This window comes from Varanus komodoensis, unplaced genomic scaffold (genome assembly GCF_004798865.1).
Source record: "Varanus komodoensis strain SLA01 unplaced genomic scaffold, ASM479886v1 scaffold11, whole genome shotgun sequence".
NCBI classification, from domain to species: domain Eukaryota; kingdom Metazoa; phylum Chordata; class Lepidosauria; order Squamata; family Varanidae; genus Varanus; species Varanus komodoensis.
The window spans coordinates 26,096,326-26,124,211 of record NW_025335317.1 but is presented as its reverse complement, the minus strand read 5'-3'; the positions used below and the strand labels follow the sequence as shown (position 1 = coordinate 26,124,211).

Here is a 27,886-nt window from a genome sequence, read left to right as displayed (position 1 = left end):
TAGAAATGTTATAATAATAATAACAACAACAACAACAACAACAACAACAACAACAACAACCTAAAATGTCCAAGTTCAGATGTTGCTCTAATAACGTATGAATGGGTTATTTGTTTCTGCAAAGTGGATGTGGCTTATACACAGCTAAGATCCTTGCAAATCACAGACTAATTAACCTATGCCACGACAGATGAACAGCTTCATTTAAGGTGAGAGGATATCTTCTGGCTTTCTACATACTAGCTAAGTTAGCTTTGCACCATCCCCAGGTTAAGACCTCCACTCTGGTGCCAACCTCTCATAATATGCATTTCAGTATAATATATAAAGGCAGATTGGCTGAGGAAGCACTACAAAAGGATTTCAATTATTTTTCTTGATCCTAATGTTGAGAACATAGTTGGCCAGAAAACAAATAAAGAAATGAAGTACTGAGTAAATAACCTTGTTAAAACATGATATACTCAAAGAAACTGGGTGTCAGTGTTGTACCATAGTGAATTGAAAGGCAGTATGATATGAGAGCCCTTATGAGAGGTGGTGCTGCTTGAAAAAACAGAAACATTATCTTATTCCATTCTTTCAAGTTTATATTGAAAGAACAGAGAGTGCAAAGTGTGTAAGACTTTGCTATTTAAAAAGTGAGCTTTTATTTTTATAGTGCTTAGTTCGACAGTTTGGAATACCAGAATTGCATTTTAAAAGAAAAGTACCAACAAAATGACATGTTACCTTGATAATCTTAAATTTCAGTGTATGTTCATAAAACAGAGGTAGATTTCTTTTATCTATCTATCAGATTTATAATAAATAAATAGATAAAACTTAAAGACTTTTTTCTTAAATCAGAGTAGCTTACATCATTCTTCTAGACATTTTAGACATGGATAACAGATATTTTAAAGAACAACAACAGGAGAAATTTGTATCATTTGTAGTTATGTCTGTTCAGTGTTGTATGGAATTATTAGAAGTAATCATAATAGTATGTTTAGCCATATGTGACCAAAGAACTATGTTAGGTGAATCTAACAGCTGATTCCTAATGCCATATGAGAAGCTGCTTTAGGCAATGCTCTGAATTTCTAAAGTGTTTCACTTTACAGTATTGGGGGAGTGGGTTGGGGCATGCAGCTTTTTGGATCCTGGACCACTTTAATAACTCTGCTATTGGCACCGTATTCTTCAAATAGACAATCAGGTAGACTGTTACACAAATGCTTGGTGTTCCGTTCTATTTGCTCTTCATTCTGTAGATCAGCATGTCCTCATATGTCTTCTATCAGCAGTAGTCCATTCTGACTCTCCTTATTTTAAACTAATACTTCAGATGAAAGATTCCTAACTAATGTGGATTTGCATTGTATAATGTGAGCAATAACAGAATTAAAGTTTTAACATCTGTATCAGTCTGTGGAGACTAAATGTCATGCAGCTTTGCCAAAAGCCATAGTGAAAGCCAGATGGGGAATGGAGTGTTTGTTCTTAGAAGAGTAATCTGGATTTAAAATAATTAAGATTAATGATATACGTCCATTACCTCAAGCTGCAGTATGCTTTGAGATTCGATGCCTGTTAACTGTTCTACCTTTTCTGTGCCAATGTGTTACAGATGCACTGCTCTGGAGCTTTCCATTTTGATTAAGTATCTGAAAGAGAGTGGGTAACCCTGTTCTTAGGACACAGGCTTACAGTAAGAGAATCTGTGATGAGAGAAGAAGCTTAAGGTATTGAAAACTGTGTGAGCCTTAAGGAGAATGTACAATTTGTGTGGTCAGACTGAGGGCTAAACTACCTATAATGGCAGAAATCTTTCTGCATCTGGGCCATTCCAATTGTGAGTGGAGTGAGGAATGAGGATGCATTTTTAAGGCAAATTGCACATGCAGGTGCATTCTGTTGCTTTCTCTCCTAACCATGTTTAGGGGGTGCTCCCTTTTACTTTAAAGTGCAAACCCTGCATCTGTAATTGACACAGACTTGTAACTGACACAGACTTGTAATTAAGAAGATCCAGGACTAGTAAAATTATCCACATCAACCCTTAGTATATATACGTAATATGCTTTATATCTTTAATACATCTATATCTGTGAGCCTTGGCCTACTCAGCTTCCCCTTGACATGTGTATAATGTCCATGTATTATACCTTGACTCTGGAAATACCACTATAACATTAATGTATCCTGAAGTAATTGTAATATGTGGAACTATCTTGGAAATAACAGAAGAAAGGGCATATCAAGGCAACAAATGAAATGTCTGGATTTTTGATTGAGACCCCTTGTTTACAAGTAATGCTAATCAGGATTTACTGTTACATGCACAAGCCTTGTGCTCATGTGTTCACTTCTCTCCTCTCCTTGTGAGTTTTATCTTCTCTGATTCCTGGCTTGTTACATATGGACCAGTAGTTGTAGCTTCAAACAGACAAATTCTAATTTGTTGTGTGCTTCTTTAGATGGTATTTATTTATTGCTTTAAACATGATTCCAAGAATGGCCCCCAATTCAGAACAGGTAGTAAGCCTATTTCCCAAAATCAGGATCTACACACCCCTAGAACTTCTGCATTTCCAGGACAGAACTTCACTTTATCGATTCTCATCCAGCATATCACTGAATCTGGATGCTGATCTACAACTTCTATAGTCTCTCTTGATTCATTTGTCACAGGGTGATAGAGTTTTCTTTCATTAGCGTGTTGAGGACACTTGGCTCCAAATCTTCTAGATGATCACACCTGGATGTTAAATGACATTGGTGTCAGTTTGGTCCCCTGCCTAATCACATCACTTAGTTGCTAAAGGTTCAAGGAATAGTTGTACCATATTATTCTCTGGAATCTACCCTGCAGGTAACCAGAACCAGTGTAACACAGTGCCTCCAATAAATATCCCATAGAGTCAAGGAAGATATCATAGTCAATGGAATGAAAAACAAACGAGATATCAAGTAAAATTAGCACTGCCTCTGTTTCAGCCCATATAAAGAATCCTTGATCAGGACAACAGTGCTGATTCAGTCTCATAACCAGGTCAAAACCCAGAATGAAATGGACCTGAATAATCAGTACCCTCTGAATGCCTACAGTTGCTCTGTCAGTACTTTCTTATAAGGTCTAGAGCAGTGGTGGCGAACCTATGGCACGCATGCCACAGCAGGCATGCAGAACCCTCACTGTCAGCACACAAGCCAAGTCGCCCCAGCAGCCAAGCATCGGATAAGAGCGTACATAGGGGCCATGCGCGTGCTCAGAAAGGAGTAGTGGTGCCAGGCAATAACATCACAAGCTGTGACTCATTAGCTGCGACTCGTCCGAGCTTTCTCATGGCCAGTCAGTGCACTGCCAAGGATATATACAGTGGTACCTTGGCTCACGAACTTAATCTGTTCCACGACTCTGGTTGTGACCCAAATTGGTTCTGACCCAAGTCAAATTTCCCCATAAGATTGAATGTAAATAAGGTTAATCCGTTCTGGCCCCTCTGAATGTGGGTGTGAGCCAATTTTTGGTCGCGAGCCAAGTCATATTTCCCCATAAGGTTCAATGTAAATAAGGTTAATCCGTTCTGTAACTATTTTTTTTTAAAATCAGGAAAATTTGAAACAAAGTGACAAAGTACAACAAAGTGACAAAGAACAACAAAGTAACAAAGTACTGTACAGTAGAGTGGAGAACATTAACCTAGGTGGGGGGGAGGTTATTGTTTTGAGGGAGAGTCCCCCTCCATAAAGACATTGGGGAGATCTCTTTCAGGGGTTTCCTCTCTTCTTTGTCTCTTAGCTGCAGGGTCAATTTCGGTGAAAAATCTGTCTATAGTCACTTGTTTTTTCCTGCGCTGCATAACCCTCCGGAAATGAGAGACCACGTTATCGTTCATCTGATTCAACACTATTCATTACAGTTATGTTGGGGTGGTGCTTCTCAAAGAAATCCTGGCACTCATTCCATTTTTTCATAATGGATTGTATCACATCACTGCTAACCTCCTCCCTGTCTTCCTCTTCCTCAGTGGAATCCTCCTCAGCAAGTGCCTTCTGCTGCTCACTCTGGATTTCAGCAAGTTCTTTTTTTTTATAATAAGTTTTATTTGAAAAATTATACAAAAACAAAAAGAGAACTACAAACAAGATCCATGATCAAAAAACATTGAGCCCACTGGGTCAGCCCCCACACCTTTCTTTTTCCATCTATAATAACTAAAAAAACCCCATATTAAAGTCTATGCGAAGTCCCGTTTCTCTAGCCAATAATAAAAAGCTTCCCAAGTTTGATAGAAGTCAGTATCTTCTTCTTCCTTCAATGATAAATTCAGTCTATCCATTTCTGCACAATCCAGGATCTTTTAATCAATTCATCGGTGGGAAGTTCTTCACTTTTCCAGTGTTAAGTGAATACAAACCTCACCATAGTGATTACATATAAAATCAGATGCATTTCTTATTTACTAATGTCCCAATATAATGCCTAATGAAAAAGAAATTTCAGGTTTAAAAAACTAAGGGTTTTTGTACCACTTCCTCTACCATTTGTTGTTGTTCTTGTTGTTGTTGTTAGTCGTGAAGTCGTGTCCAACCCATCGCGACCCCATGGACAACATTCCTCCAGGCCCTCCTGTCCTCTACCATCTCTTGGGGTCCACTCAAGCTCACACCAACTGCTTGAGTGACTCCATCTAGCCACCTCATCCTTTGCCGCCCCCTTCTTCTTTTGCTATCTATTGTTCCCAGCATTAGGCTCTTCTCCAGGGAGTCTTCCCTTCTCATTAGGTGGCCAAAGTATTTCAGTTTCATCTTCATTATCTGGCCTTCTAAAGAGCAGTCAGGGTTGATCTCCTCTAGAACTGACCGGTTTGATCGCCTTGCAGTCCAGGGGACTCGCAGGAGTCTCCTTCAGCACCACAATTCAAAGGCCTCAATTCTTCGGTATTCAGCCTTCCTTATGGTCCAGCTTTCACAGTCATACATTGCAACTGGGAAAACCATAGCCTTGACTATACACACTTTTGTCAGCAGTGTGATATCTCTGCTTTTTAGTATGCTGTCTAGATTTGCCATAGCTTTCCTCCCCAGGAGCAAGCATCTTTTAATTTCTTGGCTGCAGTCCCCATCTGCGGTGATCTTGAAGCCCAGGAAAATAAAATCTGTCACTACCTGCATTTCCTCCCTATCTATTTGCCAGGAAGTGAGAGGACCGGATGCCATGATCTTAGTTTTCTTAATGTTGAGTTTCAAGCCAACTTTTGCACTCTTCTCCTTCACCCGCATCAAGAGGCTCTTCAGTTCCTCTTCACTTTCTGCCATTAGAGTGGTATCATCTGCATATCTGAGGTTGTTGATATTTCTCCCAGCAATCTTAATTCCAACTGGTGATTCATCTAGCCCCACCTTTCTCATGATGTGCTCTGCATATAAGTTAAATAGACAGGGTGACAGTATACAGCCTTGCCGAACTCCTTTCTCAGTTTTGAACCAATCAGTGGTACCGTGTCCAGTTCTCACTGTTGCTTCTTGACCCGCATATACAGTAGGTTTCTCAAGAGACAAATAAGATGGTCAGGTACTCCCATCTCTTTAAGAACTTGCCACAATTTGTTGTGATCCACACAATCAAAGGCTTTAGCATAGTCAATGAAGCTGAAGTAGATGTTTTTCTGGAACTCTCTAGCTTTCTCCATGATTCAGTGTATGTTGGCAATTTGATCTCTAGTTCCTCTCCCTCTTCAAAATCCTCCCTGTACTTCTGGTAGTTCTCAGTCCACATACTGCTGGAGCCTAGCTTGTGGAATTTTGAGCATAACTTTGCTAGCCCCCCCCTTCTCAGGCACCCACTACCCTGCCAGCCTGCAGGGCACACAATGCATGCCTTGCGTAGAGAAGTCCTTTGTGTGCATGTGTGTGCGTGTGCACATGCGGCGGGGGGGAGGCGGCTATTGAAAAATAAGTGGCAATTTATGGAAACCAGAAATCCAGAAGGAATATCCATTAGCTGTCCCCTGTTGCTAATGGCTTGAAGGATTTTGGTTTTGATAATCGTGGAGACTCAACACAATAGAATAGGGAGGACCAGAGTTCTCTTCAAGGAAATTGGAGATATGAAGGGAACATTTCATGCAAAGATGGGCAAGGACAAAAATGGCAAGGCCAAACTTGCCTGTTATTCCGGTTATCTTTTGGCTTCCTACTTTAGCATTCCAATCCCCCATGATAATAAGGACATCCATTTTTTGGAGTTAATTCTAGAAGGTGCTGTAGGCCTTCACAGAACTGGTCAACGTCAGCCTCTTCAGCGCCAGTGGTTGGGGCATAGACTTGGACTATTGTGGTGTTGAATGGTTTATCTTGGATTCGAATTGAGATCATTCTGTCATTTTGGAAATTGTATCCCAGTACTGCTTTTCCTACTCTTTTATTGACTATGAAGGCTACTCCATTTCTTCTGAGGGATTCTTGCCCTCAGTAGTATACCTGATGGTCATCTGAGTTAAATTCACCCATTCCTGTCCATTTTAGTTCACTGATTCCTAAGATGTCGATGTTCAGTCTTGTCATCTCTTGTTCGACCACATCCAGCTTGCCTTGATTCATGGATCTTACATTCCAGGTTCCTATGGAGTATAGATCTTTGCAGCATCAAACTTTCCTTTCACCTCCAGATACATCGGCAACTGAGTGTCCTTTCGGCTTTGACCCAGTCGCTTCATTCTTTCTGGCGCTACTAGTACTAGCCCTCTGCTCTTCCCCAGTAGCATATTGGACACCTTCTGACCTGAGGGGCTCATCTTCTAGCGTCATATCTTTTTGCCTTTTGGTCCTGTCCATGGGGTTTTCATGGCAAAGATACTGGAGTGGGTTGCCATTTCCTTCTCCAGTGGATCACGTTTTGTCAGAGCTCTCTGCTATGACCTATCACTTAGTCAAATACTATGAAGTCCGTATAAAGCCCCACACTTTATGATCTGTAGCATATCTCGATTGTATCTGCGCCTTATGTCATCAAAAGATATCAACTCTTGTATTTCTTAGCTCAATTCTTGTATTTCTTAGCGCAATTTCAATCCTCCATCTTTATCCAAAATATACATCATATCTTATAATCTCTTCAAAAATTCAATACATTTGGATACACAGATGCTTCCATGGATGAAAAAACCATCTTGGTATAACTTTTCCCACACCGACATCAATGATTTTCTAATATAGTAACTTATTAAAAAAGAACCATGTGACTTAGCCTTCTCATACCACATATAAACGTGTCAACCCATTTACAAATAATTCCTTTTAAAATAGAAAATTCTCTTGTTTCCTCTTTACACCCCTGCCCCATCTCTCTTCCTTTGTTTTCAGTGTCTGTAGTGCTTGTTGTTAATCAGTATCCGCTTCCAGTGTCTGTACTTCTTGTTGCAAATCAGTATTCACTATTTCTCCTTCCTCAGAATGATATGTAGTTAGTTCGGTATCTATCCCTCCTCCTTTTGAGGCACCCAGTTCTTCATACTTCTAAATTTTTCATAAAACTCTTGTGCCTTAAAAATCGAGTCCAGTTTGTATCTTGTAACATTCCAGGTAAGAGATGTTCCTTCTGTCATTAAGCACCTAAACATAGTCTCTCTCAAATATTTAGATACCTTCTCCCTCTCTATTATAACAAGCGAATCCCATGATAACTTGTTTATTTGTTTTATTAATTGTGTTTCTTTATCTACCGTTTCAAATTTTTCATATGCTTGTTGTATTTTTTGTGTATTCTGTTTAGTTTTAAATTGAATGACCATCGATTGGGATAAAACTTCCTTAATAGAATTATCTAGTTTATCGAGATGTTCTCTTTGTTCAATTAAAATGTTTTCCTGTTGTATTGACATCGCCTCTTGGGATGCTTGCAAGGTTGTTAAGGATGTCTGTATCGCCAGAAGCATCATCTGTAGCTCTTTTTGATATTTTCCAACATCTGCTGCTTTAGGCTGATGAGTTGGACTCTGAGGAGCTGATGTAGGTGCCAAAGAGGAGGAAAAGTGTATTTTTTCCATAATAGTAGTGATGTTTACCAAAAATTACAAGACAGCAACAAAGAAATAGAGAAGAGAAAAAACTTGCTACAAATCCAAATAGCAGCAAAGGGCTAGTTTGTCTTTAAATGGCAACAAAAATGTCGTTGCAAAGATCACGAGCTAATATTTTTGGTATGAGGATTACTTTGGCAAGAGTCCAGTTATTTTTGGCAAGAATCCAAGAAGAAGAAGAAAAAAGATGGCCGATCAAAGTCAACTTTATCTTCTATCACATTATTCCACAGTAATTATTTATTTTGATTCTTCACCTTTGGGGAGGTTAGAAAAAAAAGGTCTTTCTCTCCAGCCCCAGACTTTCCAAAAGAGCCTCAGTTCCTCTCCCCCAGATCAGTCGCTGCTTAAAACTCGGTGAGGGAAGGAAAAATTCCTCCATCAAAGGGCTTTCTTCTTTATGCCAAATTAGTAGCTGTAGCTGCTTTTTCATAGGTAGTATAGAAGAAAAAAAGATAAAAATGCTCACCCAGCAGGACCGATTAACTTTCAGCTAATTATTTTATGGTAATGTCCCGGCTGTCGATGGCTTGTAGGGAGCTGATCTCTCCCCTGTGTTGTCCGACTGAGAAAAGCCCAAATTTCTCTCAATAAAGAAATGGAGATGCCGCCCTGCACCAATTAGAAGAATGCTTGGACAATCTAATCTTCGCCTCAACAGGGCTTAGATGAGTTTCCCGCAGCTCACTGTCGAACAAATACTGGCGTGTTAACGGGAGCCCCTGCTCTTCACAGCCATACCACCACGACGCCAAACCGGAAGACTTCCTGGAGTTTAGCAAGTTCTTCTGTCGTCAGCTCCTCTATGTCTTCCCTGCACGAACACAACTGTGATCATGGCCATCTCCCCACTTGGGGGGGTGGGGAGCTGGTCACGATCATGCTGGTTGGCGGGGGGGGGGGGGAGATGGCCAAGATTGCACCTGGCTTTTCTGCAGGAGTGCACCCGTGATCATGCACGTCTTCCCTGCACAAATGCAACTCCAATTGTGGCCATCTCCCCACTTGGGGAGGTGGAGAGATGGCCACGATCTTGGCTGCCACCCAATGCGGAGTTCGCAACCCAAGTCAAAATTTTCATGACATTTTTGTTCATGACCCGATTTGGTTGTGAACCAAGGTGTTCAGGAGCTGAGGCACCACTGTATATATATTTGTTTGGAGTGGCTGTGAGTTGTTTTTTCTAAACTAAAAACTCAGTTTTCAGATTTTATTGTAGTGTTGGCACTTTGCAATAAAAAAGTGGGTTTTGGGTTGCAGTTTGGGCACTTGGTCTCTAAAAGGGTTGCCATCACTGGGTTAGGGTTATTAAAATGAGGTGTCCTGGCAGGAGTTTGATGGTTGGAATGTGTTTAGAATGGGCAGAAATGTTGAACTGTGCAGAAAAAGCAACTCAAGGAAGGCTTATTCAAAATCGTCCTATTTTCAGTGGAACTTTAGCCCTGTATTAGGGTTAGGGGTGTGCATCAGGGCAGGGTTAGGGTTAGAAAAATAAGGTGTCCTGGCATGGTTTTGATATTTCAAATGTGTTTAGAATGGGCAGAAATTTTGAGCTGTGCAGAAAAAGCTACTCAAGGAAGGCTTTTTCAGAATTGCGCTATATACTATTTTTAAAATAAGTTTTATTTGAAATTATAATCCTAAAAACAAAGAAAAACTAAAAACAACATCAATCATCAAAAACATTGGGCCTGCTGAGTCAGCCCCCACATTTTTTTCCATTTATGACAACTTAAAAACATATTTAAATCTATACGAAGTCCTGTTTCTCTAGCCAATAATAAAAAGAGTCCCAGGTTTGATAGAAGTCAGTATCTTCTTTCTCCTTCAATGATAAAGTCAATTTATCCATTTCTGCACAGTCTGAGATCTTTTTTAGGATCAGTTCATCGGTGGGTGGTTCTTCACTTTTCCAGCGTTGAGCAAATGCAATCCTCACCACAGTAATTACATGTAAAATCAGATACATTTCTTGTTTACTAATGTCCACAGGTATAATGCCTAATAAGAAGACTTCAGGTTTAAAAGCTAAAGGTTTTTGTATCATTTCCTCAAGCCATTTATGTATTTTAATCCAATACTTTTTCGCGTTATCGCAAGTCCACCACATATGATAAAAAGTACGCAATTTATGTTTACATTTCCAACATCCATTTGACATATTTGGAAACATCTTAGCTAATCCGTTTGGCAACAGATACCATCTATAAAACATTTTATACAAGTTTTCTTTATACGAAGTTACTAATGTTACCTTAATATTTCTCTCCCATAGCTTTTGCCATTTTTCTAATTCAATATTATATCCAAAGTTTTGTGCCCACGTTATCATGGTTTCCTTAACCTGTTTGTCTTCCATTCTCCTATCAAGTAAGAAGTTATATAGTCTTTTAATCATTTTCTCATCTGATTTAAGCATCACTTGATCAAACGCTGTTAAATCCTTATAAAAGCCCCAAGCTTTATAGTCCTTAGTATGTCTCGATTGTATCTGCACCTTGTGCCACCAAGAGATATTAGATCCCTGTTCTTGTGTTTCTTGATTCAAGTTCAGTCCTCCATCCTTATCCAAAATGTCATCATATAATCCCTTCAAAATTCAATGCATTTGGATATACAAAAGCTTCCATGGGTGAAAGCCATCTTGGTAATTTATTATACAATTTTGTCTTTAACTTTTCCCACAGCAACATTAATGATTTTCTAATATAGTGACTTAAAAAAGAGCCATGTAACTTAGCCTTTTCATTCCACATATAAGCATGCCAGCCCATTTGCAAATCATACCCTTCAAGATACAAGATTCTCTTATTTCTTAAAGTTATCCATTCTTTTAGCCACATTAAAACAGAAGCTTGATAATACAACATCCAATCAGGGAGACCAAAGCCCCCATTCTCTTTAGCCTCCTGCAGTATTTTTAGTTTAATCCTTGGTTTCTTCTTTCTCCATATAAATCTTGAAATTTGAAAATTTAAATCATCAAAAAAATTTCTATCAATTTTTATGGGAATCATTTGCAATAAAAACAAAAGCTTTGGTAATATATTCATTTATATTCTTCCCAGCAAGGATAATTGCAAATTAGCCCATTTTTCCAAATCACTCTTAATATCCTTCAATAGTTTATCATAATTGTCTTCTTTCAGAGTAGTACACTTAGCTATAAGGTAAATTCCCAAATACTTAACCTTTTTAACAATCTGCAAATCTACTTGTTCCTGCAGAGTTTTTCTCTGGTCTTGTGTGAAATTTTTTACCAACAGTTTCATCTTTTCTCTATTTATTTTCATCCCAGTAACCTCGCCATATTCTTCAATCTTTTGTAGGAGTTTAGGCATTGTTGCAAAGGGTTCCTCCGTTAGGAAAACTAGATCATCTGCAAATGCTTGCAATTTATAGCTTTCATCTCTAATTCTAGTACCTTTAACGTCTGCATCATCCCTGATATTTCTGTTTAACACTTCTAAAATCAATATAAACAACAGAGGTGATAATGGGCATCATTGTCTTGTACTCTTTTGTATATCTATAGTATTTGCAAATTCTCAAGTATAATCCTGGCCGACTGCTTTTGATAAATGTTCGATATCGCATTAATAAACTTTTCACCAAACTCTATTTGAGTCATCTGTTGCTTCATAAATTGCCAGTTAACATTGTCAAAGGCCTTCTGTGTGTCCATGAATAATAAAGCTATTGGTTTTTCCGTATGTATCTCATAATACTCTAAGATATCCAAGATAGTTCTCAAGTTACTCCTCATTTGTCTTAGATAAAAAACCATTTTGGTCTGAGTGAATAAAGTCTGTTAGGTACTTCTTTAATCTTTCTGCCATTATAGAGGCAAAAATTTTGTAATCCACGTTTAATAGCGATATAGGTCTATAATTTTGAATCTGTGTCAAGTCCGTATCTTCTTTCGGTATTAACTGCCCCCCCCCCACCATCAGCTGCCTGCCACTGCTGCTGCTGCACCACTGCTGCCGCTGAGGAACACTGCGTGGAGCACCGCCAGACCTGAGGACAGCTGACGCCGCCAACGGCGGCCATCGCTGGACCCGGGACTGGTGGTCGCTGCAGTCGGACTGCGGGCCCAACATCACCTGCCCGCCCGCCAATGCCACCGAGGACGTCATCTTTCCAGCGAGTTCTCCGTGGCTGCCCTTGCTCCCCTCCCCCGCCGGCATGGTTGAGAGCTACACTGGATTGGGGGCGGGGGGCGGGGACGAGCTGCCGGCATAACTCGCCAGACGCGGCCGAAGGGCGACGGCCTAAGGGTGTCATCACCGTTCGGGGCCGTGCGGGGGCTGGGCTGGTCAGGGACTTGGTTGGTTGGTTGGTTGAAATTTGTATTGGGTGGTTGGTGAGGAGTTCTTTAAGGGTTTTAACTGTATTTTAGCCTAATTTTAATGGATTCATCCCCAGCCACAGTTATGAGGTTACCTGGGGAGTGCATGGGTGCCGCCATTGGGGTGGTCATGGGCAATGGACGTTATGGCGTTGGGGGTTTAACGAGTTCGTGTAGAAGAAGGAGGGACAGATGGCTGATACCTGTTCCCCCTTCTGGTTATTTCCCCAGCCGGAGGGTTCCAGGTAGGCTTATCAACCGCCCTCTGGGCCTGTCGGTGCTGTTGCTTAATGCCAGGTTGGTCCATAATAAATCATCCCTCATATAGGCAGTGGCTGTACTGAACCGGTGCCTGGCCAAGCTAATGGGCTGGATGAGGGCCAATAAACTGAAGCTCAATCCAGACAAGACGGAGGTCCTGTTGGTAGGCGGTTTGGGCTTCGGGGTAGGGGACCTGGACCTTGTCCTGAATGGGGTAGCACTCCCTCTTAAGGACAGGGTCCACAGCTTGGGAGTGCTCCTCGACCCAGAGCTGTTGTTGGAAGCTCAGGTGACAGCAGTGGCGAGGAGCGCTTTCCTTCAGCTTCGGCTGATCCATTGGCTGCGTCCCTACCTGGAGAATGATTGCCTGGCAACAGTGACATATGCATTGGTTACTTCCCGATTAGACTTCTGTAATGCGCTCTATGTGGGGCTGCCGTTGAAGACGGTCCGGATACTTCAGATGGTGCAAAATAGAGCTGCCAGTTTGCTGACGGGGACTGGGCGTTGTTCTGATATAACCCTAGTCCTCTGTCAGCTTCACTGGCTCCCCATCGAAGTCTGGGCCCAATTCAAGATGCTGGTTATCACCTATTAAGCCCTTAACGGCTTGGGATCTGGTTATCTAAAGTAGCACCTGCGTCCATATTTGCCCTCCCGCCCCTTGAGATCGGCAGCAGAGGCCCTTCTCTGGGAACCCTCCATGAAAGATATTAGGAGGGTAGTACCCAGAGAAGGGCCTTCTCTGCGGTGGCACCCCACTTATGGAATGAGCTCCCCAGAGAGGTCTGCCTGGCACCATTGTTACTTGTTTTTCGGCGCCAGGCCAAGATCTTTTTATTTAAATGTTATTTTAATTAATTGTTGATTTATTTATTTGTTTTAAATTGTTATGCCAGAGATGTTTCCAGTTTTTTATGTAATTTTACTGATACTTATTTGTTGGAAGCTGCCCCGAGGCTTATGCAAATGGGGCGGCACATAAGAATTCCAAATAAATAAAAAATAAATTATTAATTAATGTGATATTTGCCTCTGTCCAAGTATTTAGTATTTTAGCATTTAACAGTGCTGCATTACATATATCTTTAAGAAGCATAGCAAAGATTGCTTCAAAGGATTTATAAAACTCTGTCTGACAGCCCATCCAGGCCAGGAGTTTTATCGTTCTTTTGTCGCTTAATTGCCTCTATTACTTCCGTGGTTGTTACTTCTTGATTCAATACTTTTTGGTATTTCTCTGGTAACTTTGGCAAACCTCCCTTTCGGATGTATGCTTTTACTTTCTCAGTTGAAATTTCATCATTTTGATATAGCTTTGCAAAGAAATCTTTTGCTATTTTCTTAATATGTATACTTTGTACTTGCAGTCGTCCTTCTCCATCCTTCAATTTAGAAATCAGTCTCTTCTCTCTCTCTTTCTTTACTTTATAGGCTAACCATCTCCCTGGTTTATTAGCATTTTCAAAGAAGTTCTGTTTGGCCAGTTTCATTTGCTTAGTAAGTTCATTTGTGTCCAAGAGATTCAGTTTATGTTTTAGGATATTCATTTGGACCTTAAGGGGTTTTTTTGGCTGGATCTTCCTGTAGTTCTTGTTCCCATTTCGTCAGTTCCTCTAATATTTTTGCTCGTTCTTGCTTTTTCTTTTTGTTTATTTTTCTGAATATGTTATTATCAGTCCCCTGACATAGGCTTTGGCTGTATCCCAGACATTTTGTAAAGAGGGTTCTTCAGTTTTATTTATTTGAAAGAATATTTGCATTTCCTTATTTATTTCTTCTGTGAATTTTTTATCCTTTAATAAGGCTTTGTTTAAGCTCCATCTGGGCATCATTGCTGTTCCTTTCAGTGATATAGCTACAGGGTTGTGATCTACCCAGACATTTGCCTCTATTTCAGCTTCTACCAAGTCTGGTACTAAGTCTGGGTTATCCAAACCATATCAATTGTAGACCATGATCTATGTCTATTTGAATAAAAAGTATATTTAGCAGAGGTTGGTTTTTTATGCCTCCAAACATCAATCAATCTGAATTCTTCAGTCATATTAGAATAAGACTTTGGGAGTATCCTCCTGCCCTTTTTTCCCTTAATCTCACTCTTATGGTCCATTTTCTTATCCACAATTGCATTGAAATCTCCCATTACACACACAGTCTGGTAGTCCAATTGTAAGAGTAAAGCATGTAATTTTTGGTAAAACATTTTCTGATGGTCGTTTGGGGCATATATCGCTACTAAAAGCACCTTTTTAAGTTTCATTATGATTTCAACCCTCAGAATCCTACCGTCCTCATCAGCTAATATGTATTTGGGGTCTAGTTTTTCCTTGATGTATAATGCTAAACCTTCCTTCTTTTGAGAAACAGAAGATATAAATAGCTTTCCAAGCTTTGAACATTCTGAAAGTTTAGTATATTGTTTCTTAATATGTGTTTCTTGTAGACAAATTATATCTAATTTTTGTTTTTGAAGTTGAGAGAGAATCCTTCTCCTCTTAGAGAGTCCATTTAGTCCGTTTACATTTAAAGAGAATTCCATTTTTCCTTCCCTTTTAAAGGCCATATTTAAAGAGTATACATTTATCTACTTATACTTCGCCTTTACACTTCTACCTTTTTTCTTTTCCTTTGGTTCCAGTGTCTGTACCTCTTGTTGTGAGTCTGTATTCACTATTTCTCCTTCTTCAGAGTGATACATTGTTAGTTACATTGGTTCAGCACCTTTCCCTCCTTCTTTTGGGGCACCCGATTCTTCCTCTTCAAATGTACTTCTGAATTTTTCATAAAACTCTTTTGCCTTAAAGATTGAGTCCAGTTTGTATCTTGTAGAGTTCCAGGTGAAAAATATTCCTTCTGGCGTTAGCCACCTAAACATGATCTCTTTCTTAGTCAACTTTGTAGTAAGGAATAGGTATTTCTTTCGTCCTTCTCTAATCCTCCATGGTATTTGTTTCAGAACAGTCACCTCATGATGATCATCCACCTTTAAAGGTTTATCATGTATGACCCTCAAAACATTGTTTCTTATAGACCTTTGAGCAAATTTAATATGAACTTCCCTCGAAAGTTTATGTTTCCTGGCATAAATTGAATTCACTCTATAAACAAGATCAATTCTTGTGCTCACCTCTTCATTTTCCAGCTCTAACGACTCTGCCAACATGTTAATCATTAAATCCCGTAGATCCTCATTCTTTCCTTCGGGTATATTCTGAAATCTCAGATAGTTAGATGCCTTCTCTATCTCTAATATGGCAAGCGAATCCCATAGTGACTTGTTTGTTTGCTTTATTAATTGTGTTTCTTTATCTACCATTTCAAGTTTTTCATGCGCTTGTTGTATTTTTTGTGTATTGTGTTCAGTTTTAAGTCAAACATCTGCCAATTGAGTTGATACCTCCTTAACAGAGTTATGCAGTTTGTCAAGATGTTCTCTTTGTTCATTTACGAAGTTTTTTTGCTCAGTTGACATGTTTCCCTGCCATGTTGACATGTTTCTCTGTTCTGTCAAGATACCCCTCTGTTCTAAACTTAATTTCGATATAGCATTTTGCATAGCCTCTTGGGATGCTTGCATAGCTGTTAAAGATGTTTGTATCGCCAGGAGAGTCATTTGTAGCTCTTTTTGATATTTTTTGGCATCTGCCGCTTTAGACTGAGTTGGACTCTGAGCAGCTGATGCAGGTGCCGAAGAGGAGGAAAAATGTATTTTTTTCATGATGATAGTATTTTTTTGCCAGAAATTACAAGGCAACAACAAAAAAAGAGAAAAAAGAAAAAAAAAGAGGAAGGAGACTTTTTATAAGTCCAATAGCCACAGGATGGCAGCAAAGGGTTATTTTGTCTTTATATGACTTCACAAAAATTGTTTAAAGAAGAACTGAGACAAAAATGTCCAATCAGCAAGAAAGAAAAGATTTGTCCTTCTATCACTTAATCCACAATAGTTTTTTATTCTGATTCTTCGCCTTTGGGGAGGTTAGAAAAAGGAAATCTTTCTTTCCAACCTCATACTTTCAAAAAAGCCTCAGTTCCTCTCCCCTAGATTAATTGTGGGTTAAACTCCATGGGGGGAGGGAAAATTCCTCCTTCTGTCAAAAGGGCTTTTCTTTCTTCTTTGTCCCAACTAATACCCACTTCAGTTCTTTCACGGGTAGTATTGAAAAGGTAGAAATGCTCACCCAGCAGATCCGATGAACTTCAAGCTGTTATTCTGTGCTATATCTTTTTGCTGCCCCACATTGCCCAGAAGAATGCTCGGATTTTTAACCCCTACCCCAACAGGACTTGGATGAGCCTCTCCCAGCTCACTGTCGAACAATTACCAGTGTGATAATGGGAGCCCCCGCTCCTCACAGCCATCTCGCCACGACACCAACCGGAAGTCTCTCAGACTGCGCTATAGTCAATGGAATTTTAACCCTATAATGAAGTTAGGGGTGTGCAACAGGGTAGGGTCAGGCCAGTGGTGGTGAACCTATGTCACGCGTGCCACAGCAGACATGCAAAGCCCTCTCTATCGGCATGTGATCAAAGTTGCCCCAGCAGCCAAGCATCTGATGACACTGCACATAGGGGCCATGTGCATGCTCGGAAAGAAGTAGCGGCGCCAGGCAATGACAACATGAGCCATGACTCATTAGCCGCGACTTGTCCGAACTTTCATATGGCCGGTCCGTGCGCTGCCAAGGATATATATATATTTGCTTGGACAGGCTGTGAATTTTTTTTTCTAAACTAAAACCTCAGTTTTCAGGTTTTATTGTAGTGTTGGCACTTTGCGATAAATAAATGGGTTTTGGGTTGCAGTTTGGGCACTTGGTCTCTAAAAGCTTCGTCATTACTGGTCTGGGGTGTGGTTGATGGGAAACTAGAGGCACTGGAACCCAAATAACACAGTCAAACCCATGTTGTTGTTCAGAGCAAGCTAAGGACAAAACCAGGAAAGCACAGGGAAGCAAAGAAAACATAGTCCAAATAGAAAAAACATAGTCAAAACAAGCCAGAGGTCAGGAGCCAAGAAAATAGCACAAGGACAGGAATACCTGGGCAAGAACAGGTATAGGAACAGGAGCAGACAGGATCCAAACATCACAATCAGCCTCAGCACACTAACTTCTAGTGTTGCTAAGGCAGCTTCAGGAGGTAAGAGCCACTTTCTTGATAGCTCGTCCTTCAGGCCTCCCAGGTGGTACCCATGAAGGTCCTGACAGCTGCAGCAGAGTCTGGGACCAATCCTGCAACTACCAGGGCTGTTATTCTGGTTTTTGGCCAGCAGGAGAAGCCCTGAAGGTACCCGGATCCTGACACCTCTCAAGTACCTTCCCTAAAGGAGATATTTGCTCTTGGACAATAATCCAGTGCTATTGCATCCAAAGTGGAGATTTGCAGGAGTGGTTGTACTGCTGTCTGCTTGATGACAGTAGGAACCACTACTTCATGCAAATATGTGTACACCACTCCCTGGACCAACCCAGTTAGACCCCTTCTTTTCATTTTTCTTGATAGTGTACTTAATTTCTTAGCCCTTGTTTTAATATAAGTGTAAGTAACATTCAAGTCAGTGGAGTTCTGGGACTTAATTTTATGAATTGCTCAGAAAGCTTTGGCTTTTGGAAATGTAATAAATGAAATATAGAAAAGCAGTTAATTAAGGTATAATTGAAATGAATATGCACTATCTAGTTGACTGTAGTTATGCCTGATTCCTCATATCAAGCACATTTCCTCATTAATTTAAACCACCTCCGTATCTCCACTGATACAAGATTCAGGCCCTCTCAAAATTCAGTGTTTATCGCTACTTCAAAGCTGATTTTAGCAGCTGATCTTCTGGGACCAAGCTCACAAAAATATGTCTATATATTCTGCACCTTGGATTCACAGCTTTCAAATGTTAGAAAACAGTGATTCTCAACTTTCAGATTGTGATTCAAAGTTGCCTAGCAACCAGTAGTACCCAAGACTCTTCTCCAAGAGTCCATAGCATCTATTGCATTTATAATAATTCTAGATTATTTTCACATGGATAAGAGTTATAGAAATCAAGGTTTAAAAATATGTTTGTACTGAATACAAATAAGAGAAATTGTGATGGCACTGTACCCTCATGTTCCTAGGGATTTATGCATATTGTATAGGAAAAATAAAGTCTTAACATATCAGCATAACTTGCTTGATTTAATCCACTGTAAAATAATAGAGACTCTTGCTATAAACCTTATGTCACAAGTAGTGATAACCATATTTGATGGGTTGTCTTGATTCAGTTTAGATAGATCAAAAAACCTTATATTTCCACTGAAAATGTACAATTAAATTTATAATACACAGCGTATTTCCTAATACATACGACATGTATGCTATGTAATTAATCTTGTAACAGGAAATATTTTGCATTTTATACATTTGAGTGTAAAATATTACTAAAAATATTGCATGAGTTTGTTTGTTTTTCTCAGTACTAATCAGTGTATCAGTATTTATGTGAATTTTCCTTACATCTGTTGAGGAGTGTGGCACATTTCAGACGCAGCACTAAACCATAACATAGTACTGTGTGAATGTGATTTAAACTGCTACACAATCTTTCCTTCCCTCCTCTCCTTCAGTATAACCATGCAGAGATAATTGTTGTGCTGAAAAGTACGAATTGTGATTTTATAAAATCCAAGATCAAGCCATTTTAACCCTGGCTTGTAAATAAACTAGCTTAAACTAATTACAGTCTGTCCTTTTTATGCTACAATAAACTGTGATTAATTAATAAGAAGATGTGATTTTCCAATCTCCATGCCACTGTGAAAAAAGAGGAGTAGAGAACCTATAAGCCTGAGGTACCCGCCTACTCGCAGCATAAACAGTCAAGTAATTGTACATGGGTTTTCTTCCTATATAGGTGCTAATACTGATGTCAGAAAAAAAGAACACATGAAGTAGATGGTTTTCAGTTGAAGATTACTGCAGCAGGATGCCAGTGTGGTATCTGTAGTGAACAAAGCACTGGACTTGTACAAATAAGGTCTGGGTTTAGATCACTGGTTGTATATGATGTTCACAGGCTGATCTTGGGCCAAGAAGCGGGGCAAGAAGCTGTTTTCCTAATGTTGTCATAGCTGCCCAGTACAGTGGCTGCAGTGTACAGAATTCTAGGGACTTCTGAGCTTATTTCATTGCTGGAGGTGCTACATGCCTTATGTCATCTCAAGGAGGTGAGCTCTTGTCAGAAAAAATATCAAAAAGTTATTTGGACTCTATAATGAATGTGGGAGTTTCTCCAAGTGTGCTTCTATTACAACATGCACAAGGAATTACAGACATAGCCCAGTTTGTGAAACTACTGGATGTACCATGTATTTTTTTTAAAAAAAGAGTAAATGAAGGCATTTTAAGAGCTACAATTGTTATTTTTCAAAATACCCATGTATGCTCAACAACGACTAATTATCCCTTTTGTTTGTTTCCTTCTCAAAGTTAATCAAACCGTAAACATGCATGTGAATATTTTAAAATACATCTTTGTATCTAAAGCATTAATTGCTAACTGGAAATAACAATCATTCTGTTCCAGGAATAAAGAAGAAAACTACCTGTCCAGGACTTGGCCTTTTCTATACCCTGTTGTCTGCCTTTCTCTTCTCCGTGGCTTCTTTATTTTTAAAGAAAATTGAAGATATACATTCAGTGGAAGTTAGTGCCTTTAGATGTGTTTTTCAAATGGCATTTGTTCTTCCTGGATTAATATACTACAAGTGAGTATTATGCCTCCTCTTTCTGTGGGAAGGGAAAGAAAAAAATGTTCTTTGGTTTATAAGAAATTAGTTTAAAATATAGAAGTGCAGTTAGATGGGAACAGGTAAATAGTTAAAAACAAAGAACCCTGTGACTTTCTGCCTTTTGCAGTAAATAACATCTTTATAACATTTTAAACTGGTACAGAATGTATGACAGACTTTTATGAATTTGGAGTGAAACGTCTGTGTACAACCAGTTTGCTGTTAATATGGGAACTGAAAGGGAGATTCAAAAGGAGGCAGGAGCAGAGACCTGAACCTATCCCCCAGGTATGCTCTTCTCACTTATTCTTCATCACTTAAATATAGCCATTTTGGTCTTGGCTGGGGCTTCCTCACCAGAAGAAATGGCTGCAGAGCAGTAACTTGAAAGACAAGGGAGGCAGAAATGAAGTATGTATTAGGGGGAAATCTCAGCCCTCCTCTCCTGCTTGCCAGTGCTACCCTTATATAGTTCTTCTGCAACAAAGACCTGAGGAGTATCTTGTTATATTACTTAATATATAGCCATTCAACCCTAGCCCATGTTCTCCATGAAAGCATCTCAGCAGTACATGGAACTGCCACTGAGCATGCAATTGCAAGGCACTCCGCACCAGCAGATGAGAGCTGCATACAATTATAGAAGTCCGAAGAAAAGGGTGAGTTGTGTTTTGCAAACAATAGCAATGATTTGCACAACTCTCATCCAGTGGCACTGCTTTGAATAAATGGAGCCTCCATGTTAGCTCCTCTCAGTTGCATGCTCAGCACTAAATTTTCAAATGATTTAATTTTGTCCCTTTATTTAATGTTATTTTTTTACTAAGATAGGAAACAAAGCATGCTGTATTACTTTGATCCTAAGGGTTCTGACTATCAGGAGAATCTGCATGCAAGAGTTTCATTAGTGTCATTCTGACAATTGTTAGAACACCCATAGTTCATTTGAACAAACTGTACTTTCAGATTCAGTACTTGAAGTTATTTATGTGGATGCATGCTTTTGAAATCTTCAGGCTATGAAATCAGTAAGATGTCTGTCTGTTTCATTTTAGAACAGGGTTTCTGGGACCAAAAGACAAACGAATATTTCTTTTCTTCCGAGGATTGCTTGGCTCTGGGGCAATGATCCTTCTTTATTATGCTTTTCAAGTGATGCCTCTTGCTGATGCTACAGTCATTACTTTCAGCAGTCCAGTTTTTACATCACTATTTGCCTGGATATTTCTCAAGGAGAAATATACTTGTTGGGATCTCCTTTTCACCATGTTTACAATCACTGGAGTGGTGCTTATTGCAAGACCACCTTTTCTGTTTGGATCCAATGTTACTGGAATTGAAAGAAGCTACACAGATCATCTTAATGGGACAATAGCAGCTGTTGCAAGTGCAGTTGCTGCTGCTTCAACTTTTGTTATACTAAGAAAGGTGGGGAAATCAGTGCATTACTTTTTGTCCATTTGGTATTATGCAGCCATTGGGTTAATAGTATGTGTAATAGCACTTTGTGTAATGGGTGGGTGGAGTTTACCCAACTGTGGCACAGATAGATTTCTGCTAATATTAATAGGACTGTTGGGGCTAGGGGGTCAAATATTACTTACAAAAGCATTACAAATAGAAAAAGCAGGCCCAGTAGCTATAATGAAAACAATGGATGTGGTGTTCGCTTTTATTTTTCAAATTCTTTTTCTCAATGATTTCCCAACATGGTGGACAGTAGGAGGTGCTCTTTGCGTAGTAGCTAGTAGTTCTGGAACTGTTATTCAGAAGTGGTATCAAAGCTCCAGAAAAAGTACTGAAAATGAAATATAACAAGTTGATTACTATTTCATTCCTGAAATAGAACAATACTCTCAAATATTATTTATTGTTTAAAATAATATATTATTTCATGTATCTGTTTTCTCTACAATCAGCTTTCCTTATATGAGTAGTAGCTACCATGACTCACTGGTTTTTTATGTGGGCCTAGATCCAAACAACTGTGAAAATAATTTTGTGCACCCAAGGATGCTTGTTTATCTTTAGCTTCCTTGCTCTGCCCACTGCAATATAACAAACTTGTTCTGAAACTGACAAGACTTTCAAGATTAATTATTTAATATGGTATGGGGACCTATTGTTCAAAGTAAAAATATAAAACAAAATCTGGTAGGCATGTCTAAGCCTTTAGGCAAACCTAAAGGAGCTCTTTTGATCCTAGCGATTTTTTAAATGCCATGCAGCCCTGTCATATATATTTTAAGGTGATGGTTTAGAGCCATTGTTCACATATTATATAAGATTGAAGAAGGAAGAAGCACACTGAGTTTATATGTTTTCAGTTCTGTTGGAACTTGAAAACATAACTCAAAGCAAAATTTTTAATCTCCTACAGTGGGATTTTTCAGTTCTGGAATTATATAGGGTTCCTTTCTTGGGAGAGATCCAAAAGTTCCACTTTATACTGGAATTGGGCGAAGAATCACACTTCACCTCCCAATTTTGTGCAACACATGATTTGGCTGTTGCACTTTTAGTTATACTGGCATTGATCTAGGAACCATAGTAGGATTCCAACTCTGGTAGACAGTGTTCTTTGTGAGCACTGAGAACTTTTCCCTGCAAAGTAGGGGACTTCCGCCTCCACATGTTGGACTCACTTGTGCTCAGTTCATGCAAGCTGCAATTTGACTGGATCATGAAGAGTACCATTGTTCTAATATTATATTACACTTATGCTTTTAAAAACATAAAACAGGATAACACTGTGTGCTCTACAAACACATGTACCTTAAAACCATTCACTCCAACAACAACCCAGATGTTAATTTAATTTTGATATAATGCAGTCATCAAATACAGGGTTTTCTGCTGCTCTCGAAACAGAAAACTTAATTCATGTTGCTTTTTTTCTTCCACAGAATCTTTAAAATACATTTTTTAAAACTTATGCTTACCAGTTTTGGCATAATTGCCTTTTCTGTGTTTGGGCGAAATGAGTCTTAATGTGTTTGTAGGGATGTACACTGAAATATTTATACTTCTTTTTAAGGATGCATTGTGCCTTTATAGACAGTAAAAGCCATATTGACTACTACTATTCAGCTGCTACAGTTCAAATAAAGAAAGACAATCAGTGAAACTCAACAGTGTTAATCCACTAACATAATGGACAGAAGCCGGCAGAACACATTTCCCCTCCCTGCTTGTAGCCTCCTGTATACTCCCAAAATTGGTTCTTCAGGGATGGGGACACCCTCAGAGCTGGTTTAGGTGGGGAGGGGGGCGTGGGAAGAGAGGAAAGAGATGCCCCATTGTGCACATGGAAGCTTGCTTGCACAAATTTGATAGTACCCATTGGCCATTTGATAGTACCCATTGGTAACTGGCTCTTCTTTTCAATGAATAGATTGTAGCTACAGCCTTGTTTCATACTATGCAAAAATGACTTTTTAAATATTTGCTTATCTTACTATGCAATTAAAGCAGTATCCACTTCTCAGTTATTAGAGTTATGAATTTAAGAATGAGTGATACATTAAACCATGCATGCCAGGAATGTGAGGCACCAGAAGTTGCTGTATTCCAAGACACCAAACATACAGTTATGTTAATGATGCATTAACATTGCCATATGCCACTGCTTACAATTATGCTACTGTCTACTATCAGGATTGCAGAAACTTTGAAAAAGAGGAATGAAGTTGCACTCTGCTCAGTGTACTTTCAAGCATGCTGAGAAGAGTGTGGCTCAGCTCCCCTGACCAGTGCCTCTTTAAAGCAGCTGTGCCACTGCGTCAGGGAACCTTAGCAGTGCTGCTGCTTATCTTGGCAGAAGCACCAACAGCCCTCAACATGGCTTGTGAGGTCTTACTTGCTGTCAAGTGATCCCTGTTTCCCCTATCCCTGTCCCTGGTGACAAGTGAGAGAGAGGAAGAGGGAAGCCTAAGCGCTCTCATTGTGCCCTGTGGCATGCATGCTGGAGGATCAATGGAGTACACTATCCGTCTGGCATTGTGAATCCATTGTGCAAAGTTGCCTGATGTGATTTATTCTGTCAGGCAAGAGACTATCCTTTGTTTTGCCTGCAATTCTTTCTTCTTCCTGGGAAGCCAGGAAAAGATGAGAAGGTTGTGTCAGATCTTCAGGCCACTCCAGCATCCAGTTAGGATAGTGGTGGGAGTGATGGTTGGGATTTGAAACAGCTTTCCCTGTGAACAGTTATACCACATAGGAAAACTTTCAAAAGGAATCCTCAGTGTTAGGTGACAAACTGCTCCCAAAATCCAGGGTTGTCTTCTGATGCATTGTGAGCAATGGTTGGGGTATGGGGCAGCAAGGAGCAGTGTTATATGAACATGAAAGGAGCCCTTGCAAAGAAGACCTAAGCAAACACTTCATCCTCATGATGTCTTATTTATTGTACTGTGAGCTCATGGCCTAAGAAGTATTGTTACATGTGTCCCTCTTCCGTGAACCATAAGGATTAGACTAAAGGTCCATCTAGTCCAGCATTCTGTTGACATGATGGCCAACCAGCTGCATGTGGAAAGCCACAAATAGGACATGAGTGCCATACCATGCTCCTGTCCATGTTCCTCATCAGGTAGTGTACATATGATAGTGTAGGCATACTGGAAGTAGTGTATGTCCATCAGCTTTAATAGCTGATGATAGCCTTATCCTCCCTGAATTTGTCTAATCCTCTTTTCAAGCCATGCAAATTGATGGCCACCAGTACATCTTATAGTAGCAGATTCCATAGTGTGTGCTTCATGAAGATGTGCTTTTATTTGTCCTTAGTCTCAGCAACCAACTTCATGGGATGACCCTGAGTTCTAGTATTATGAGAGAAGGAAAATGTCTCTTTACCCACTTTTTCTGTACCATGCATAGCTTTGCATACCTACAGCATGATTCTCTTCACCTATATTTTTTTGTAAACAGCCCCAGGACTTTGGGGCAGCACTGAGGGTTTTTTCTTTTTTTTAACAAATTCATTTGAGCATTTTGAAATCATTTGATTGGAGCCACATTTCCCAGCCATTCTGAGAAGATTTTAGCTTTAAAATTTTGGAAAATGGTTAGAAAGCCCTTGGACCACTTTGTATAACTGTAAGTTTACTGAAAAGCTCCCCACATGACCACACAGACCATGCTAGATGGGTGCAGAAGATGAACATTAGCTTGGTTTGAACAGTGAAAGAAAAGCCTACTGGATAGTAGTCATGGCTTGTCATACATTCAGGATTTGTGAACATACCAGATCTGACTTGGCCTACTTCTGAATTTCAGTGGCATTGCTCCTCTTAACACTAGTTTAATGGTATGGTTTTGTATTGAGCCTCCTGATTCTGACACTGTTTTATTGAGCCTGCTAACATATGCACAAATAATTAGATGAGAGCTCAGCAAGCAGAGTGGAAATTGGTTTTGAGTAGGCATGTGTAAGATGGTACTGTTACAGGGCAATCCTATGCATGTTTACTCAGAAGCAAGTCCAATGTATTCAATTGGGCTTTAGGGTTTTGGTCCTGAACTTTGTTAATATACAATATTTTAAACATAGTGTTTTAACTGAAATAGCATTCTCTTCCTTTTACATTTGTTAATGTAGCAACCCTTTTGTAAACTGTTTGTTGTAGAATGCTTTTAAAAAGCACAAGTTACGCAAGCAGAGTTGATTCATTATTAATTTCCAAAGGTTAGCTGACTATAGTTGAATGTAAAGCATTATAGTGACTTAAGTTTGCATATGTAATATTCCCTTAAATCTTTGCTTTGGAGAAATTTGTATTTAATATATTTTTCTACTGTTTTTCTTTAAAAAGATAAGTTTATTTTTGTCTTTATCTACATATACCATAGGGGAGGTTTTAGAACAACATCTTTATGAACATTTATCTTTTAATGTATATAAGCACTTGACTTTACCAAAGTTGCTGTGCATTGGCTAAATCCATTCCTATGTGTGTATCCCTTCTGTGTTTGTAAAATGTCCAGCTGTTTTAAAATTGAAAAAAGTTTTCTTTGTGAAATTACCTCAGAATATGCCCTGAGCCTGTTTTCTTAATCAGCATATTGGGATCAACAACTTGATGGAGAAGAGATTCAAATTTTTTTAAAGTTAGTAATTCTGTGGCTTTTGAGCATTAATCATAAGGCTGCTCACTGTTTTATGAACGGGGAATGTTCATTCATTGTGATTTAAAATACTAATTTATCTATTAATTTATCTATTTCCTTCCCACTATCAGCACTCATACATCCAAGAGGCATAAAAAGCCACCTTTATACCAAGCAAGACTACTTGGTTTTACAGCCCACTTTTGCCTACTCTAACTGGCACTAACTGTTAGGAGTCTCAGGCACAGGTCTTTTCTGTCACCTGCTGTTTGATCTTTTTAACTAGAGGTGCCAGAGTGAGCCAGAGATCTTCTGCATGCAAAATGTTTGCTATGCCATTGAGTGATGGTCTCTTTCTTGGGTCTTTGCAGCACCTTGGAAACTGTGATAGGTTTACAACTTTTTAAAACTTGCTGATCTCAACATTTACTTTAAATGAAAAGATCGAACATTATGGTTTGTTATGCCAGAGTTCCTATAGTACTTTACATGTCTGAATAATTCTTCAAATCCACAAAGTTCTTTGTGGTCTCTGTGCATCACTTTATTCCTGCACAGAGCCTTTCTTCTATAGCTAAGTGTTCACTGGGTGGAGGCCTTTCCCCTCCTGTTCCTGGGTAGGATGGAGAGAGATTTCTACCTATCCCCTCAGTTCCTTTTTGACCACCATCACACCTAGATCAGGAATTGCTTCTGTCTCTCCCACTTGAGTATATAGCATTTTTCTCTCTTGTTTTTCTCCCTTCTTTGCTAAAACAAAGTGCTGCCAACATTGAGACCGGTTTCCTGTGCCAAGCTGACACCAACCCTCGATCTGTTGAGGTGCCACTCAATATGTAAACAACCCACAAGTTCATGAGCAATAAAACTAAAGTCCTTTATTGCTACTTGTCTACAAGATTTACAACTCCATAGATAAGCTCTTTGCAATACAGATGCTAATCCTTTAGTGGCATCTCTCCCCGAGCCCACGTGGGACTAGCTCTCCTGGCCCCGCCTCTGACGTAACAAGGCTTTGTCTTTGTTCCCACCTCCTCAGAGCTCTGCGATTGGTTGCTAGGAAAAAGTCTATCACGCCCCCTTCGTCTTCTGTGTCGTGCTCAGGAAGTTCAGCATCAGTAGGGGGAGGGACAGTCTGCTCTAACTCTTTCTGGCAGAACTCGTAGTGCCTTTTCCCTTGGGGCTCTCTTGCTTTGATGTGGGCTCGGGTGTTTGCACAATGGGCATGGAGTCAGGGTGAGGTGCAGCTGTCTGCTCAGCCACCCCCAAGCTAGGTTGTGGGGTTAGCATTTGGGTACAGGGTCCCAAGCACAAGA

General features: G+C 39.7%; 1 protein-coding gene across 1 annotated transcript in view; it reads left to right on the top strand.

Annotated features, from left to right (window-relative positions):
• SLC35G1 (solute carrier family 35 member G1) overlaps nucleotides 1–23,304 on the top strand; it is a 29,606-nt gene extending 6,302 nt beyond the window's left edge. Inside the window, exons 2-3 of the mRNA XM_044420082.1 lie at nucleotides 20,255–20,435; nucleotides 21,515–23,304. Coding sequence (XP_044276017.1) covers nucleotides 20,255–20,435; nucleotides 21,515–22,274 — 941 coding nt within the window. The 3' untranslated portion in view covers nucleotides 22,275–23,304. The remainder of the gene's footprint in view (nucleotides 1–20,254; nucleotides 20,436–21,514) is intronic.
• Nucleotides 23,305–27,886: the final 4,582 nt, after the last annotated feature.